Source organism: Agelaius phoeniceus, chromosome 1 (assembly GCF_051311805.1).
Source record: "Agelaius phoeniceus isolate bAgePho1 chromosome 1, bAgePho1.hap1, whole genome shotgun sequence".
Classification (NCBI taxonomy): Eukaryota; Metazoa; Chordata; class Aves; order Passeriformes; family Icteridae; genus Agelaius; species Agelaius phoeniceus.
In genome coordinates, this window is record NC_135265.1 from 26,485,299 (window position 1) to 26,501,836 (window position 16,538).

The 16,538-nt window shown below is 41.5% G+C and overlaps 1 protein-coding gene and 1 long non-coding RNA gene across 5 annotated transcripts; one reads left to right on the top strand and one right to left on the bottom strand.

The window, feature by feature from the left end:
• Positions 1-536: 536 nt before the first annotated feature.
• Positions 537-15,096, top strand: C1GALT1 (core 1 synthase, glycoprotein-N-acetylgalactosamine 3-beta-galactosyltransferase 1). 4 transcript variants are annotated; one of them, XM_077175211.1, is made up of 4 exons: positions 537-686; positions 6,896-7,135; positions 8,780-9,447; positions 10,648-15,096. In XM_077175211.1, exons 2-4 carry the CDS (start codon positions 6,913-6,915, stop codon positions 10,855-10,857), a joined length of 1,101 nt encoding a protein of 366 aa, XP_077031326.1. In that variant the 5' UTR covers positions 537-686; positions 6,896-6,912; the 3' UTR covers positions 10,858-15,096. The 4 variants fall into 4 exon arrangements, with proteins under 4 accessions (XP_077031326.1, XP_077031323.1, XP_077031318.1 ...); XM_077175208.1 differs by lacking the exon at positions 537-686 and adding an exon at positions 1,190-1,329; XM_077175203.1 differs by lacking the exon at positions 537-686 and adding an exon at positions 1,398-1,731.
• Positions 2,026-16,207, bottom strand: LOC129124039 (uncharacterized). Its single transcript, XR_013181341.1, has 2 exons — positions 16,073-16,207; positions 2,026-2,212 (listed from the first exon to the last, which is right to left on the bottom strand). It is a non-coding gene; the product is annotated as an uncharacterized LOC129124039 (long non-coding RNA).
• Positions 16,208-16,538: the final 331 nt, after the last annotated feature.

The window sequence follows — 16,538 nt, forward strand, 5'->3', positions numbered from 1 at the left end:
TGAAAATGGAGATGAAAGGGCACATCCCTGAGGTGATAATTGTTTGGGGAGAGGAGAGACAGAAGGAAAATAAACAGATCTACAGCAATGATGAGGGAAACCTACAGTTTGGACTGAACCCATGGACAGGCTGGAGGAAGGATGGAGAAGAATAGCAGGAAACCAAGAACAGCGTGTGCCGTGACCTCCATTTACAGAAACACTAATGGCCCTCAGCATCGACCAGTCCTTCTCTGCAAGTACCTGCACCCAGTACTTAAAAAACAACACACTCACACACAAACCCCCCAAACAAACCACAACACAAACCTTCTATCTGTTAAATGCAGAGCTCCATTATCTAGCCAAAATGCTATTTTTTCAGTTACGCTGTAATGAAAAACACCTTCCAAATCTAAAATTCCTCTTATTTAATATGGCTTTTGCCTAAGAAAATCGCCGACAGAAAAACGTCAAGAGCTGTTGGAAAGGTAGGCAGCGTTAGCACAGGGAGATAAGAAGCGATTGCAGAGGGCTCGGTATCCTAGCAACCTCCTTGCAGCTGCCTAATGGTATTTCGGAAGAGCAGCGGCTCCAGAGCGGCTGAAGTGAGGGAAATGAGGGGCTGGAGCGCGGCGGAGCTCCGCAGCCCGGCCTGAGCGCCCGGCACTGCGGCTGCCAGGCGGGACCAGGCGGGCGAGAGCGAGGTAACGGGGCGGGGGGGCAGCGCTGCCCGGGGCATTTCCCGCCGGCCGCTCACTGACTGCCGGGAGCTCCGGGAGCTGCCGCTCGGCGCTCCTCAGTCGCTCCCGCGCCCTCCCCTTCCCGCCGTGACATTTCTTCCCCGCACCCCTCGAAGTCTGGGCCGAGCCATCGCGCGGGGCGGACAGGCCGGCCACCCTCTCGCACTGCGGCTTCGGCCTGGGGCGCCCGCCCTCGCCCACCGCCGCAGCCGGGAGGCGCGGGCGCTACTCGCGGCCCGGCCCGGTGGCGTGGCCGGGCTCCCGGGGAGGAAGGGGCGGGTTCCCGTTCCCGTGGAACGGGCGGGGGCGCGGTGCCACGCGGCGGCCGCGGCGGGAACGGGGTTAAAGCTGCGCGTACCGGGAGGCCCCGCCCCCGGGCCGCCCGCCGGCCAATCAGCGGGCAGCGGGGCAGCGTCCCTGCCGCTCCCCCGCCCGCCCGGGGCGGCGCGCGGCATGGCGCGGGGCGGGCGTGCGATGGGGCCGGCGGCGCGGGGCGGCGGGGCCGGCGGGGGCCCGGGCCGGGGCCTGCCCTGCGCGCGGACAGCCGGTGCCCGCGCGCTGTCGCGCGGCTGAGCGCGCTCCGGGGCCCCGCGCGGCGGCCCGAGAGGTGAGGGGGGACCGGGCCGGGGGCCGGCAGGCAGCGGCGGCGGCGGGGTTGGGGTCGGGCCTCGGGGCAGCGTCTCGCCCGCGGGACCGGGGCGCTGCGGGTCACCCCGGCGGCGAGAAGGGATGGCAGGTGCCCGGCTGCACGCCTGGGAAGGAGAGGCGCCAAAGCAGGGGCATCCCTGGAAGAGCGCGAGTCCCCCGGAGCCCAGCGGAGGCAGCACGGTGCCCGGGGAGCCCCCGCGCCCGCCCCCGCCGCGGGGACTTCCTGGGCGGACGCTCGTAGGGAGGGCAGCGCTGGCTGAGGGCTGGGAGCCTGGCTTCGGCCGCGGACACTTGTTGCCGAAGGACAGCGTCAGCTTTTGGAATGAGGAAGGAGGAGCCAAACCTTCCTTCCAGCCCCCTGGTACTGTGGATTGTTACACGTCTCGTTTCATTGTGGTTGTTGGCCTCCTACGCCGAAGTAGCTTACTTTGATGGTTTGTATTTTCTGGTAGAGCAAGCAGGAATTAATTTGAAAGGAATGCTCATAACATTGGATATTTGAAGTGAAAGGATACGATCTGTGCTTAGTCGATAGGAAACTGCAGAGGCTCACGGAAATCCTAGATGCAGATAACGTTAGCGAATGCACAACTTGTGCATTTAGCTGCATTTCAGAAGCATACGAATATACAGAGCAACTAGCAATAAATGTGACTTCAGGAACAGAAGGAGTGTTTTTATAGCTAGCTACGTTTTTTCCTACGTTTTGGTCGAATTATTCTGATGTGTTGCTTGACTGGTAAGGACGTGGTGGTAGAGATCAATTTCATTGCTGATCATGCAGCTCTCAAAGGGCATTTACGTTGTTTCATCATGGGGCCTCAGAGCTTCCCCCTTGATTCCTAAGTAAGGGATACAAGAAAGAATCAGTCCTGTATGTGGGTTTAACTTAATCGAATCTTAAAGTGATTATGGAATGGTAGTGGGGTAAACATGTTTAAAATTAGAGTTATGTTCTGCATTCTGTAAATTTCAATATCCTAGATATTATGGTTATGGAGGTTTTTGGGGGATTTTTCGTTGTTATGTTGTTTTGGGGTTGGGGTATTTCCGCTTGTTTGGTATTTTGTTTAATGTGTTTCTGTACATGGTCCACGTTCATCTGAGTTTGTGTAAAAGTATTAATTTTAAAAGTGTTTGGGTTGTTTTCTTTTGGTGGTGGGGCCAAGCTCTTGCTATGTACTCATATTGCATGGTTTTCCCTTAAATTTCCATTGGCTTGTGGAAGTGATCCAAAGCCCTTATCGGAACAGCAGGGTGAGAGCAGTAATTTAGATGAACGTGTTCAAAGGCTCAGCAGCAGGAGGCACAGTGTCATCAGAGGAGTCAGCCCCGGGCTCTGTCACTGGGGAGCCACCAGCCCCCTTGCCCAGGTGTGATGTGCAGCAAGAGCAGTCCCCAGGAGGGCTGTCTGGAACAGAGACAAGATCAGGGGCTTAACTGCCTAGAAAATATGGGTCACATGGAATGCAAGAGAAAAGCATCTTGTGACTGCACAAAATTATGGGGTGCTCCTGGGAGGGACTAAAGGAAGGTGGTTTCAGGAGGAACAAGTATGGGGAAATAAAAGGGCCTGGTCAGTCTGTTTGACTGTGTCCTAGGCCAGATTGCCACAGTGTGTGTCCCTTTTTCTCATTAAGGTGCCTTTCTAGCTGTTCTGCTGGGCAAGAGGACTCTGTGCCCTATTCTCGTGTGCATACTGAGCTCTAGGCAATGCTGGAGAGGCACAGTAAGTTGTAGGGATCTCTGTGCCAGCAGTGGAGGGACTGCAGTGAGTGAGGCCCTAAATGCCCAGGAGCTGTGAGCCACAGGGGCTCGTGTGCCTGCAGTGCCCGTAACAGGGAGAGCAGAGTGCGTGGGCACAGCCTTGGCCAGGATGCCAGCAGGTGCTTGCATGTGGGTATCACACAGGGCTAGCCAGTGGGCAGGATTAAGAGGCTTGGGAGGCAGGCTTTGAGGCAGCTGTAAGCGTGGCACAGGTACCTGTGAGATCAGAGGGTCATCAGTTTGACAAGGAGCAGGGCTCTGGGGGTCTGAGGATTCAGGCTTGGCTGCTGAACAGGTTGAGGGTCTGAGACCAGGTACAGAGTGTGTGTAGAGACCACGTTGTGTGTGTGTGTGTATTCCCCAGTAGCAGGCCTTTGTCCTGGGCAGCTGTGGGGAGGAGCAGCATAAGGCCAGGCCATGTTTGTGTCTGCATGAGCACTTGTTTTTATCTGTGCTGATCTCTGCGGTCAGCCATGTGTATTTGCACCTTTGCATGCACAGCTCTGGGAATACATCCTCAGCCTGGCTGGATCTGGGCACGTGGAGTTGCAGCAGCCTTGTTGTCAATGGGCTGCCAGGTTCAGCAGCCCCTAACACAGGAAAAATAGTTTTTCTGTAAGCTTGAAGATGTAGAAATTGTTGACTCAGGAAACCTAAATTTAGAATCTTCAATGACTCTTACATTGTGTTAGAATTTGAAAGTATTTGTTGTTTTGATTGATGTGAATAGGGCTACCTACATGAATATCTAAATATCTGTATTTATTTAAGCTTCCGTGATAGAGCAGTGGAACATAAATTAAAATCAAACCTAGCCTTTTGTTGTAGGTGTTTTTTAACATAGTGTGTTTTTTAACTCAAGAAATAAAAATAGACATTTCCTTCTCTAAATGTCATAGACTTGTAGCAACACAAAATGGTTTGAGTTGGAAGGAAGAATGAACCTTTAAAAATCATCCAGCTCCTTTTAAAGTCAAGCCCCTGCCATGAGCAGGGACACCTCTCATTAGCTCAGGTGCCTCAAAGCCTCATCCAGCCTGGCCTTTATTGTTTTGCTTCTCTTCCCCCAGAATAAATCCGTGTGTAGAAGAGAATATCAGCAAGGAGTGGGGATGTTTATCATCTGACAGCTGACCTTCCTTTTAGGCATTTTCTGGTTCCTCTAGTGTGATGCTGTAGTGTTATTTTTGCTTCAAGTTAAAGACTCAATTTATGTGAAATATCAAATTTTCATAAAAAATGAAAAATTTCTGTCCTGTTTACTGTTGGAGTTTATAGACATGTGGCTATACACCCACACATGTTTATAGTGACCTATTCTTTTGTTATAAAATTGATAGAATGATAAGCAGATTATTTTAGGTTAAAAACTGTAATTAGAGGCATTTTGTATCAAATATGAAATACAGCTACTACCTGTCCCAAGAAATCCTCTTTGTGTGTGAAGTACTGCCAAATCAGCTTCTGCTTTCCAATGTGATGGGTGCACTTTTTCCATTTTTCAGCATTTCCAGCACATTTAATTTTTTTTCTATAGAATTCAGTTGTACATAATTTCATACTTAAATGAGCAGCAATTATTTTCAAGTTCTTTTCATTTTTTTTCTTTCCTAGCAAGAGTAATTTTAACAGCTGTTGGAGTAGATAACTGAAATTGTATGGCAGAGAAACACCTAATATTGGAAAGTAGAACAGTGGAAACCTTTTCTTCTAGAAGGTGGTGTAGGTACCCTGTGGGCATGCATGGGTTTGTATATTTCCCCACTTTGAATGTACCAAAAGAAGGCATTGTTTTATTTTGGCCATCTCCCTGTGTATATTGCAAATTTTGAGGGGACTTTGTGGTGAGAGATGGGGAAAGCAAAAACAAAAAAAAATAACCTTAGTACAGAAGATCCTTTGCATTGTCATAGGCTGGTTGTGTGCGTGGGTTTTTTTTTTTTGGTACCTGATAAAAATATTCATGTTTTCTTCTCAATTTAGTGGTGTACAAGACATTGGAAATAAAGCTGTCAGCCAAGGAATTTTTTTAAGGTCTGGGTCACAAATGATTAGACAGTAAGTTTTTTGCTTTGTGACATGATGTCTAAAGGCAATCATTTATCTCCACCAAGATGTAGTACTGAATTTAGGGAAGACAATGTGCAATTAAAAAATTGCATAATGTGGTTGTTCATATTAAATACCTACAGCTCCTTATCAACCACAGCTGTAATATTTTTTATATACATATGCCCTGTATATTTCTTGATTTTTATTTTGTGCTTTGAGTTGCGTTTTCAATTTTATTTCCCTTTTCTAGCAGTGTGGAAAGAAAAGCATTACCACATGTAAGAGCTGCTTCACTCTCAAATGTTCTTGATCTGCATGTGTACAGTAAATCTGATGGATTTCTGAAAGTGCCAGCCTAACAAGATGCACACATGTGTTCAGGAGAGCAGAAGAGCAGACAGAAAGCTGGGGTTTGGAGCGTGTGTTGCTGCACAGTGATGGATGCAGATGGCCTGGGGACAGGCTGTTTCCAATATGTGCCCAGGCAGTGAGAGGAGGGGGTGCAGGCTAAATGAGTTGTTTTGGTGGCTGCAGCTCTTCTCTGATCGATGGTTTTCATTGACACTCTGTGCAGTCCATAATTTTCTTTTTTGGGCTCTCTCATGAACTAAATTGGGTTCTGCTCACTGTCATTAATAATGGTCCTAATGGAGGGAACATCATTGACTTGTTTGTAAGGCTCTGGCTTGAATTCAGTGTATATTTAATAGTCAATGTTTTTGTAGTTTAGTCATGAGTTATTAGAAAATAACTTTTTCCAAAGATGAAAAGCCTTCAACAACTTGAAATTGGTTTTCGAGTGTTTAATATATTAAAATTCACACTCATTTTTGATGCATAGAACTCCCTTTATGCAGGCATAGCTGCTGATTTGGTTTAACAAAAATGGTCAGTGAAGTCCTGTAGTTTTTGAGGAGCAAGGGCGTGGCTGATACGAAGGGGTGTTTTTATTACTGGAATACAAAGTTTTTGAAGTGTAGAAGAGGCTTCAAGGCTGATCTACTTGCTTCTTCTCTTCCTTTGAAAGATTAGTGTTTCTATATGAAAATTCAAATGTTGCCTTACTCTCTTTTCTGAAAGTCAATCCTCAGTAATTCCTAAAAGTGTAAGGACAACTGCCCTACTTTGGGAGTAGATTTGCTTTTATAACTCTTCAAAATCTGCCTGTGATGGACATATGTTAAGAATTCCTGTATTATACATTTGGCTGGAGTTTTAAGAACTTGTGACATTTTGTTTTGTAACAACTTGTGACATTCTGTATTATACATTTTGGCTGGAGTTTTAACATCTTGTGACATTTTGTATCTTGACCTGTAGATTGCCATCGATCATCATCTCTTAGGTTCATAATAGACTCAGGTATTACATTTTAAAGTGCAGTTTTGTAGGCTGAAGAGAATAAAAAGTGTATGTATATTACATTTTTATAAAGCTATTGCACTTCAGTGTATACATTCTTGTTTAAATGTTGTATAAGTGTAATTAATAGGTTTTTTTATGTACAGCCACTATCAATGGATGTACAATCTTATATTGATATTTGCATTGCTCTTGGACTTAAATTTCTGTGCAAGCCCGAGGCAGCTGAAACTGAGCTAGAACTGAGTTCTCTGCTTTCAGAGATTTAGTCCTTGATTTCTTCCTATAGTTTTAGATTTGGTTACTATGTTGAGTCTAATGTATTTTTCATTTGGTTTTGACAGTGTCTCACCTTCAGGAGATGGCCGCTTCTAAGTCTTTGATGAACCTTCTAACCTTCACTTTTGGCTCAGCAATAGGATTTTTTGTCTGCTATCTTCTGTTTAGCATTATACTAGAAGAACAGGTTAAGATCCAGCCTCATGTTCTTCACAATGATCCACATGGTCAGCACTCAGCAGATATTGACAACAATCAGCTGCAAGGACAAATGAATTTCAATGCAGATGCTGGACAGCATGAAGGTATTTTGTTACACCTGGCTGGTTAGCAAATGTCCTCCCTTTTCATGCATTGCAAAACGTTGCTTCTTCACTGCCAAGAATTTATATGAATAATTTTTATTCAGTTTCCTCATGTTCAGGTTACATCAAAATAACTTTTTTCTCCTGAGGTCTACTGAATGGTGGTTTTCTTTGTTTACATTTTTATTACAGTAGTAATTTTTTTTCCTTGGAGTCCAGCTGTTTGTCCAACTTCTGCATCCAGACTTGTGGAGCAGTAACTTCTCAAATGAGCTATTGACACCAAATGGCAGTTTGGCTTAGCAGATATCTTTGCTAGCATTGTAGATGTGGCTGGATTGCTTTTTGGCCTTAAGAAGCTGATTTTGGACAACTTCTAACTTTTGATCTAGCCTCTAAGATAAAGCCAAAATGCAATTTTTTAAAAATCACTTTTTGGTACAATTAGTAAAACACAGACTTGGAACATGGGGGCAAAGGGCGTCACTGTGGGCATGATTTGCCAAGCTGATTACACAGCAGTCCAGGCACAGATTGCTGTTTGTAGTCAAAGCCAGAGAAATTCTCTTGCACTCTGGTTATTTCTATTTTTCCAGGGAAGGTAGACCCTTCCAATACTTCAGGAATACTTTTACACTTTATATATATTTTATTAAATGAGTTCATTCTAAATCCCAAATACAGAGAGTGTTTGAGTAGGGACAGCTTGGATGAGAAAAATTGCGCTGCAATGCATTTGTTGAAGATGTTAGTAAATAACTTGTTATTTAGACATATTTAAACTCCAAACGTTGTAAGATGAGTGTGTGAGTGTTTCACATGTGATTGTAGAACATTGTTACAGAGAAATCTGATCTATAGTTGCATAAAGTGTAAGCAGGAATATTTTAGTACCAATTGTGCAGATTTCACTGTCCATGAAATATTCTTTTATGTGAACAGAAATCTTTCTGTATGTATCGAGTGAAAATGTTTCTTTAAGAGCAATGAATGCTTTGAAAAACATTGTTTCACACATCTGATAACTGTCTTTATTCTGCTGGATTGGTGCAAATAAAAACATGTTATCAACAATAACAGTAGTTTCATAGTATCCTAAATTACTTAATCTGATAATTTATTTCTGGTTTACCATTTGCTTTATTCTTAAAACACATTTTGCTGGTTTAGAAATATTCATTAGGTTTTTTTAGTTAACATGAATATATATAAAAGAGCTTATTAGCTCTCTGTGTTGTAATAATTAAGTTCTATTCATTGTGAATGGCAAAAATACTCTGTTTTAAAATTTTCATTAGTCTTCCAAGACCACAAAGAGGTTGCCTGTGAGCAGCTTTTATGTAGAAATCAAGGTTTGCTAAAGCCAAACTTCCCTGAACAGACACTCATTTTGATATAACTTACACTCTCCTTTATCTTGTGAAATTGAAATAGCTTTAAGAATTTTAATCTTTGAGAGTCTTGTTTGTTTCCTTCCAGAATCTAGTGTGGAGTTCATTAACTGTTACATTTGGAAGCAAAAGCCTCTTTTCTGTCTGCATGTCTTTTCTATCTAGAAACAGAGTATCTGAGGAGGGGGAGGTTGCTGTTAGTTGTTCGGCAATCATGTCTAATATGGTTTTACGACTTTCCTCTTTTTTTTAGATGAGGATAAAAATATTGCAGAAGGATTGTATCACAAGGTGAAAATACTGTGTTGGGTCATGACTGGACCTCAAAATCTAGAAAAGAAAGCCAAGCATGTTAAGGCCACTTGGGCCCAACGCTGTAATAAAGTACTTTTTATGAGCTCTGAGGAAAATAAAGACTTCCCAGCTGTGGGCCTAGAAACCAAAGAAGGCAGGGATCAACTGTACTGGAAGACTATTAAAGCTTTTCAATACGTATATGACCATTATTTTGATGATGCTGATTGGTTTATGAAAGCAGATGATGATACATATGTTATATTGGACAATTTGAGATGGCTTCTTTCAAAATACAGTCCTGAGCAACCAATATACTTCGGGAGAAGGTTTAAGCCTTATGTGAAACAGGGCTACATGAGTGGAGGAGCAGGATATGTTCTGAGCAAAGAGGCTCTGAAGAGATTTGTTGCTGCATTTAAAACGAACAAATGCACTCACAGTTCCTCCATTGAAGATCTGGCACTAGGAAAATGCATGGAGATCATCAATGTGGAAGCAGGAGATTCTAGGGATACAAGTGGCAGAGAAACCTTTCATCCGTTCGTTCCAGAACATCACTTAATCAGAGGATACCTACCAAAAACATTCTGGTACTGGAATTACAATTACTATCCTGCTGTAGAGGTAAGTCCTGAGGAGCCTGGTATCCATTTTGTCAAGTGCATCTCATGATGTGTGTGAGCGTGTGATCTGTGACTTAGCATTAGGTGAAAGAATTCAAAAACAGGATTTGGAAGTTTTACATATTAAAGCTGAAAAAGAATCTGGTTCTTCAGTAGATTTTTTTCATTGTAAAGCAGCAATCTATTTTTGTACTTGTATTCATCAGCTAAAGCATTTCTGTAGCTTACACCAGCTGTATGACACTGTATTAAGTGTGTCAGGAGGCAGCAGCTTTAGCAAAGGCTGCAGTGCCTGGGTGGCTGAGCTGTGGACAGTTCCATCTGTATCTGATTCAGAATGGAAATTGCCTGTGTGGTCCTGTCCTGTCCTACCTGTGCTTGGACAGAGACACTTCATCTGGTACAAAGTCAAACTATATTGATCAAACTTCATAAGTATTGAAAGAATGACAGTTACGTAGCAATTGTTCTCTTTGGTGTCTTTAAATATTTAATCTTCATTCCAGTTGGATTTGAAATATTAGCAACTCTGCAATCAAAGCTGCTGAGAAAAGAAACCCCAAAACTGTGCTCCAGGAAAGTGCTCTCAAACTTGAGCTATAAAATATAAGTTGTGACAAATGTGTTAACAACGATCCTATAGCTCTTAATAATGTCAATGAAATCAAGACATTTAAAACAAAATTCTGCAATTACTTGTTACAGGTTTTTATCAGTAGGAAGTTAGATACTGACAATACTGCCAAACTGTATAATACGTCGACACAAACAGGTGCAGGTACACACACGTTTTGTTTATACATTCTGTCTGGATGCTGACATAAGTAACAGGCATTTATTGTTTCATATATCAGTGTTACTCATTTAGGCCTGCTTGCTGCTTCTTTGTGCTGTTTAAACCCCAGCATCAAAAATTAAAAATGGAAAAGCAGAAAACCTCTGACGTTAATGAAGGCAGCTAGTTTTTTCACTGGCTTGATCACAGGAGCAAGAGACTTTGTCAGCTTCATTTTGGAAAGATGCCTTGGCAGATATGTCTGGTACATTTTGCTTGCCTAACATTAACTTTTGAAGTACACATATGACTGATAGTAGTGGATTTCTTACCATTAAATCAAGTATTTCTTTGAATTCTCCCCAGATCTTTAATCCAGGGCATGCTTGGCCATTCTTGCTGATTGTTTTGCTTTTTGTGTTTCAGGGTCCTGGATGCTGCTCTGATCTAGCAGTTTCATTCCACTATGTTGACTCTGTGACTATGTATCATTTGGAATATTTGATTTATCATCTTCGTCCATATGGGTATTTGTATAGGTACAATCCTGATTCATCAAAGAATCCAGAAGAGCAGAGCAAAAATGAAGCACTGGAGAATGATCAAAAGCTAAAGCAAAAAACTTCTGAGAGCTAATTGGACTTTGAAAAACCAAAAAAGAAGCCAGTACAATGAGGAAGAGTCTCCTCAAACTTGTGCATGAAGCTTGTGGACTGAAATTACTCCTGGTGATTCTTATTTCAAAAATCAAGTTGGCAGCGCTTCCTGTCACCGTGTGTACAATAGAGCCTGGTGCTGGCTCTGGCTGCTTGGGATGGTGTGACCTTGCAGCTCTGCCCACAAAGATTTGGGGCCCTAAAGCTGTGAATTTGGAGGTTGCTGTGCTACAATAATATTTGGGAGAATTTGTATGAAAATCATAGTGGACAGGTTCACAGATGATCGTACCCCATTTCTGTTCCTTTTTCTGTTCTCCTCTATTTCCTTTCCATTAAGTCAGTTCTAATATTAGAAATTGGATGCTGCCCAGTCAAACACATCATGATGGCTTTCTGAAGTATTCTCAACCTCTTGAAGTCACTTTCTGTACCTTGCCCTAAAAGTAAGGCAAAGACATGGAATTAGATTCTCCAGTCTGCTTTGCCTTAACAACAGAGTGGCAGAATTTCAGCCACAAGATTAATCTGAATTGTTTGAGAAACAGAATTCACTGCTATGAATTACTTATAAAGTTTTAAATTCTGTTGTGGAAAACAATATCAAGTTTTTGGGGAGGAATACTCTTCTGGAGAGAAACCAGAAACAGTTACTGTGTTTAAATTGCTGAGGTGATGCAAGCTGCTTACATATTTGCCTCTGGCTTTTTTTTTTTTTCCAGTTTTATTAACTTGTCCTTTTGGTTGAATGGATATAAAAATTCGTCTTAGCATTTCTCAGCCTAAGGTAGATGCTTTTGAAAATAAAAGTCTGTCTTCTATTCTTTCATCCCACCTGCCACATAAACCAGGAAGAATAGTACCTTAGTGAAGTTTCAGCCACTATTATAATTAGTTTGTTTCCATTTTAATTTTCACTAGCGGTTAAAATTCTCAGATAGAGAAATGTCCTATTTTAAAACTGCACCAAAGCCAGTTTATTTGGTTGAAGTACTTAATTTCACTTTTCTGAACATTTTTTTCTTCCACTTTAAAAATTTTTTTCTGTATTTGCTTCTTGTTACCTTTTCAGCACAAAGTGTTAAATGATCCTTTTTTTCACTGTTTTTGGAGCTGAAGTGCATAGTTATTCATGTAAGCAGGCCTGAATGCAGGAATCTTTCAAAGTGCATTAACTTTTTCCACTACTTCATAAGTATCTCTGCCTTTTAACTGGAAACACTTTCTAGGTGTGGGACAAAATGGTTGTTTTAATTATTGATTTTTTTTTTCAGAGTTCAAATGTATGTTTCATAGAGTTAATATAAAACTTTCTGGTTTTTTCCCTTTCAAATTGAGTGAATAGCAGTATGGAGAATGGGATTGAGTGACATGTTGTGTTTTATTCCACACTTGAACAGAAGTTTCTTCATCTTTTTGTTATTTTTCACCTTCATCATATTGATGAATTTGGACATAACCTAATTACCTCCAGTCTTTGTTTTTAAAAGGGCACATAGTGGTAGCAGACAGCCTTATTTACTACTGCTGGTCCTTCAGGATGTTCCTGGAAGATGATGTTACCATAAAGTACTGGAATTTTTTTTTCCCAAAGATAGTTCTAGTACAGATTGGAGTTCTTTCTGTTGTCCAACAGTAAAGTCATTACTTTCTTTCTGAGCATTGCTCTGCAGCACAATGGTAATTACTGAAACAGCTCATGGTGTTGAAATGCTTCATGCATCTTCTCTGCCTTAATGTAGGCCGAGTTCATCTATCAGGTATTGGTTAAATCGTTCCTGCAGGGTTAAATCTGTTGGTCTTTATGAGCAGCACTGCTTCTGAAGTACTGATAGGGACACGAGCTTTATTTTATGTTAATTCACTTAAGTAGATCATTATGACTGCATTGGTTAAAGCAAGGAAAAAGTCACCAGTTTGCTGTAGTCAGAGGGATGCTTGTCCAGAGGACAGTGGATGTTAACATGCTGAAAGGCGCTTCCTTCTGTGAGCTAAATGTTTATCCCACATGCAGCACAAACCAATTGTATTGTGAAATCCATATGGAATTGATAACTCCAATGGCATTGTTCAAACAAGCAGTTGAAATATTCAGGAGTACTTAAAGAAGTTACAAAATGAAATTGAGATCCCACCCTAATCTCTTTGTAAATTCAGCCCATGTAAAAGATATGTTGAGCTACTGTACAGTTCCGTTATTTCTTTCTTCTTCAGTTCATCCATGGGGATTTAAAGATTTTCTACCACAACAGGCAGAACTAATCCTGCATATTTTCTGCAGATTTGTGTCGTATGTTTGCCCTGTGCTGTCCCGTGAAGCATTTCCTCTTCATGTTCCTTACTGCCCTGACTGTCCTGTCTCAGGCTTTCCAGTTTCATCCGGCATGTCTCAGGCAGGCAGGAGGAAGCAGGATGTTTGAGCTCCACACACCTTGTTTGCTGGGATAACAAGGTAAACCAGCCACTGCTGAGCTCAGGGTGAAGCCTTTTCTCAGCAGCAGTTCTAGTTCTTATCTGCTGCCCAGCTGAGGCTTGTGGGTTTAGCAGAGCAGGGTGGGAATATCCCCTTCCACAAAATGTGCAGGACCACAGAGAGACTGGAAAAGTAAAGGAGCAAGTTCCCTTTCTGAAGGGAGTAAGCCTAAGGACACACTGCCTTGTGAGAAATGGGTGGCCTGTCTGGAGAAATAAGTAGCCTGTTCTTCAAATGTCAGCTTTTGTTTTAAAGTGTCCTTGTGCATAGGCCTCTGAATCTATTTCTTTTGCCTTTATAATAGCACTGCAAAGGATTGTTTTTCTTTCCAGACAAGCTAGAAAAGTATCAGGTTTTACATTCTGTGATTATAACAGAGACCTGTTGTTCTCTGTTGAATTGTATTGCCATAACCATGAGCTGATACCTCTGAAATAATTGGTTTCTATCTCACTGCCTTCAGAAGACTCAGTGGACAAGGTTGGAATGTGAACAGTATAATTTTCATGTACAATATTACACTAATATTAGTAGTCTGCTATTTCACTTTCAGGTCTTTGTGCTTTGAGAAAGTATTTACTGAGTTTGAGAATTTTTGCAGCCCAAGGAGACTGTATTTCAGATGGAGAGACTTCCTGAGGCACAGCAACATGGGCTTACTTAGGCCATGCAGATTATTTCTCTGTGGTTTGGTTTCTGAAAGAGGCTTCTTGATTTTCTAAAACCTAAAAGCTTTCCTTGGCACCATAGTGATTTAAATTACTCATCTAAAATTTTTGAACTATTTTCTTGAAATTACTAGGCAGTGGATGTGGGAGTGTCCCCATGTATGACAGAGTAACATTTTAACTTTGTGGTTAAATGTGATTTTACTTAAGAAAGTGGTTAATATGATTTCACTTCAGGAAAGATTGACAATGGCAAGAAGTTACTTTCTGATCACTAGTCTTAATCAGAGGGGAGTATTAGTGTTTGTTTGCAGAGGAGAGTATTAATCTTTTTGCAGAAAAAGGCCAATTTTAATCTTCTTTTACTCCCAATTAATTTTTGTAGCTGTGTTATTTAAGAGATTGCACTCTAGTGATTATACCATCTCATTTTGTGGAAGCTCTTTTCACAGTACTTTTGCCTTTAAGGACACTGTCTTTGCTTTGCTTTGGTGGGAGTGTATATTAAAAATCACTTTTTCTTTGGCTGTTACCATTTGATCTGTTACACTTGCAGAAGTATAAATGTCAGTATTTGAGTAGCTGATAGACCTCTTGTAAATGCTTTGTTATCTGAGCAGGGTGTTTTGTCTTTGTATGACAGAAAAGTGTGGGTTATTTCTCTGCTGTACCTGTTACTGATGCTGATAGTGCACGCACAGATAAAAACAGACCCCTCAATACAGGACCACTGGGAAAGGCAGTCTTTGTCCTTTTTCTGTCAAGAAATCTGTGGAACTCCAAAAGTGTAATTTGCTTTGTTTTACCATATTGTATTTAAAATACTCCACAAATGTTGTTAATAGTCTAAAAGAATTAAATATTGCTGCTGGACAGTATGCTCCACTTAAAACCTGTGAATGTTTCACTTTGCAATTATAGATACTTGTGTTCCTAATGGCAGATAAAAGTTGGTGATTTGTCTGGAATGGTCACCATATGGATTTGTTTCTTAAATACCTTCTTTGAAGTGCCTTTGACCAATTTTTAGCATCAAAATTAAGTTGAGAATTGAATAAATAAAATAAGTTATCTCATACACAGTTCATGTCTGTCTTCATTTACACCTTCTGCATGCTAGTGGTGTTGCATAGCAGCACAATTTAGTCTAATAAAAATGTTCTTGCTTTTTCTCTAGGGTGGGTACAGGAAATTCAAAAAGCTTTTCTCACTTGTTATGATTCTATGATTCTATATTTATGCTATTAACAAAATAGCAAGCTACCCAGAAAACAAAGATAGTAGATTTTTAAAGTGTAGAATGATTAAATGCTAGTACCAGATTCACATAAACAGGCAGCTGTTTCTGCATTGTCCTGATTCTTCAGTGTCTCCATATTATTACAGATTCCTGAGTGAACTGACTACAACTGATATCTCAGAAATAAAGCAAAACTGTCCAAAATTAACCATCTTGTTAAAAAAAAATATTCTTTCAGTGAACCTCTTATTTCTGAAAAAAAAAAAAAAAAGACCTGTTAAAATTTGAAAGTTGTGCTTTCTAGCCTAAATGTTTGTGCAGAACAGCATTCAGCAGTAAAAGTGCTGGCACTTGGACAGCTGGGAGGTGTCTTCACATCTGGAACTCTGGTTGTTGGACGAGGTGTTGGCAGAAGCACAGTACAGCTGTGTGTCATTACCTTAAGTACTGTAATAGACCCTGCTAATACTATTAACCCGGATTAATTAACTGTTTCATTTCAAAGTGCAGGAAATGGGTCACAACTGTTTAACTGAGCTCAAAAGCTGGGATATTTAAGGGAACAAGAGCCAATTGAACAGACCATAAAAGCTCCTGTCAAGTTTCAGGCGAAGGTTATGCTTTTATGTGGTGCTGCTGCTGTAACTTACAAATTGTCAGGATCAGGCTACATCCAACACATTGCAGGGCAGTGCAAGGGCTGGAGGAAAGCAAAAACTACAGCTGCTACACTGGATAAAAACTGTTTCATAAGTGTGGGTTTGCTTCGCTTGCTTTTTGGATTTTTAAAAATATTAATATATAACAGACTCACCCATTTGATTACCAGAAGTTGCAGGCACCGTGAATTGTCCACAAATGACGGTAAGCTCTCGTAGCCGGCTCACAGAAAGCTTCATTTGCTCAAGGGAATTTTCCTAGAGCTCTTCCCTGTGCACTAGCGCCAACTAAAAAGTAAGCAAACATTTTACACCCAGGAACTGCTATGTTTGTTCTAAGCTGCAGGGAGATAAGCCTCTGCAGATAGAGGATAAGCCTCTGTGTTGCTCATTCCAGCTCTTGCTCCTGAATGTTTAGCAGCTTGTCTTCCTTTCTGACAATGTTTCACCTTAATGAAGCCCTTCCATGGGTTCCTGAAATTTGGTGGTGAGGAGCTTTTTCTGATTTGTATGAAGAGTAAGTGAGAAAATCAGAGCTCTGCAGTGAACATTTTCACTGTTACACATGTATATAGAAATTTAAGACAGACTTGGGAAAACAGATGGATCGTGGGATCTCAC

What these genes read in the sequence shown, in the direction of transcription:
- C1GALT1 (XM_077175203.1), top strand. Translation starts at nt 1,452, where the DNA reads ATGGCAGGTGCCCGGCTGCACGCCTGGGAAGGAGAGGCGCCAAAGCAG. An exon ending in AGATGCTGGACAGCATGAAG is followed by an intron (nt 7,136 to 8,779) that starts GTATTTTGTTAC and finishes TCTTTTTTTTAG; the next exon opens with ATGAGGATAAAAATATTGCA. An exon ending in ATTACTATCCTGCTGTAGAG is followed by an intron (nt 9,448 to 10,647) that starts GTAAGTCCTGAG and finishes TTTGTGTTTCAG; the next exon opens with GGTCCTGGATGCTGCTCTGA.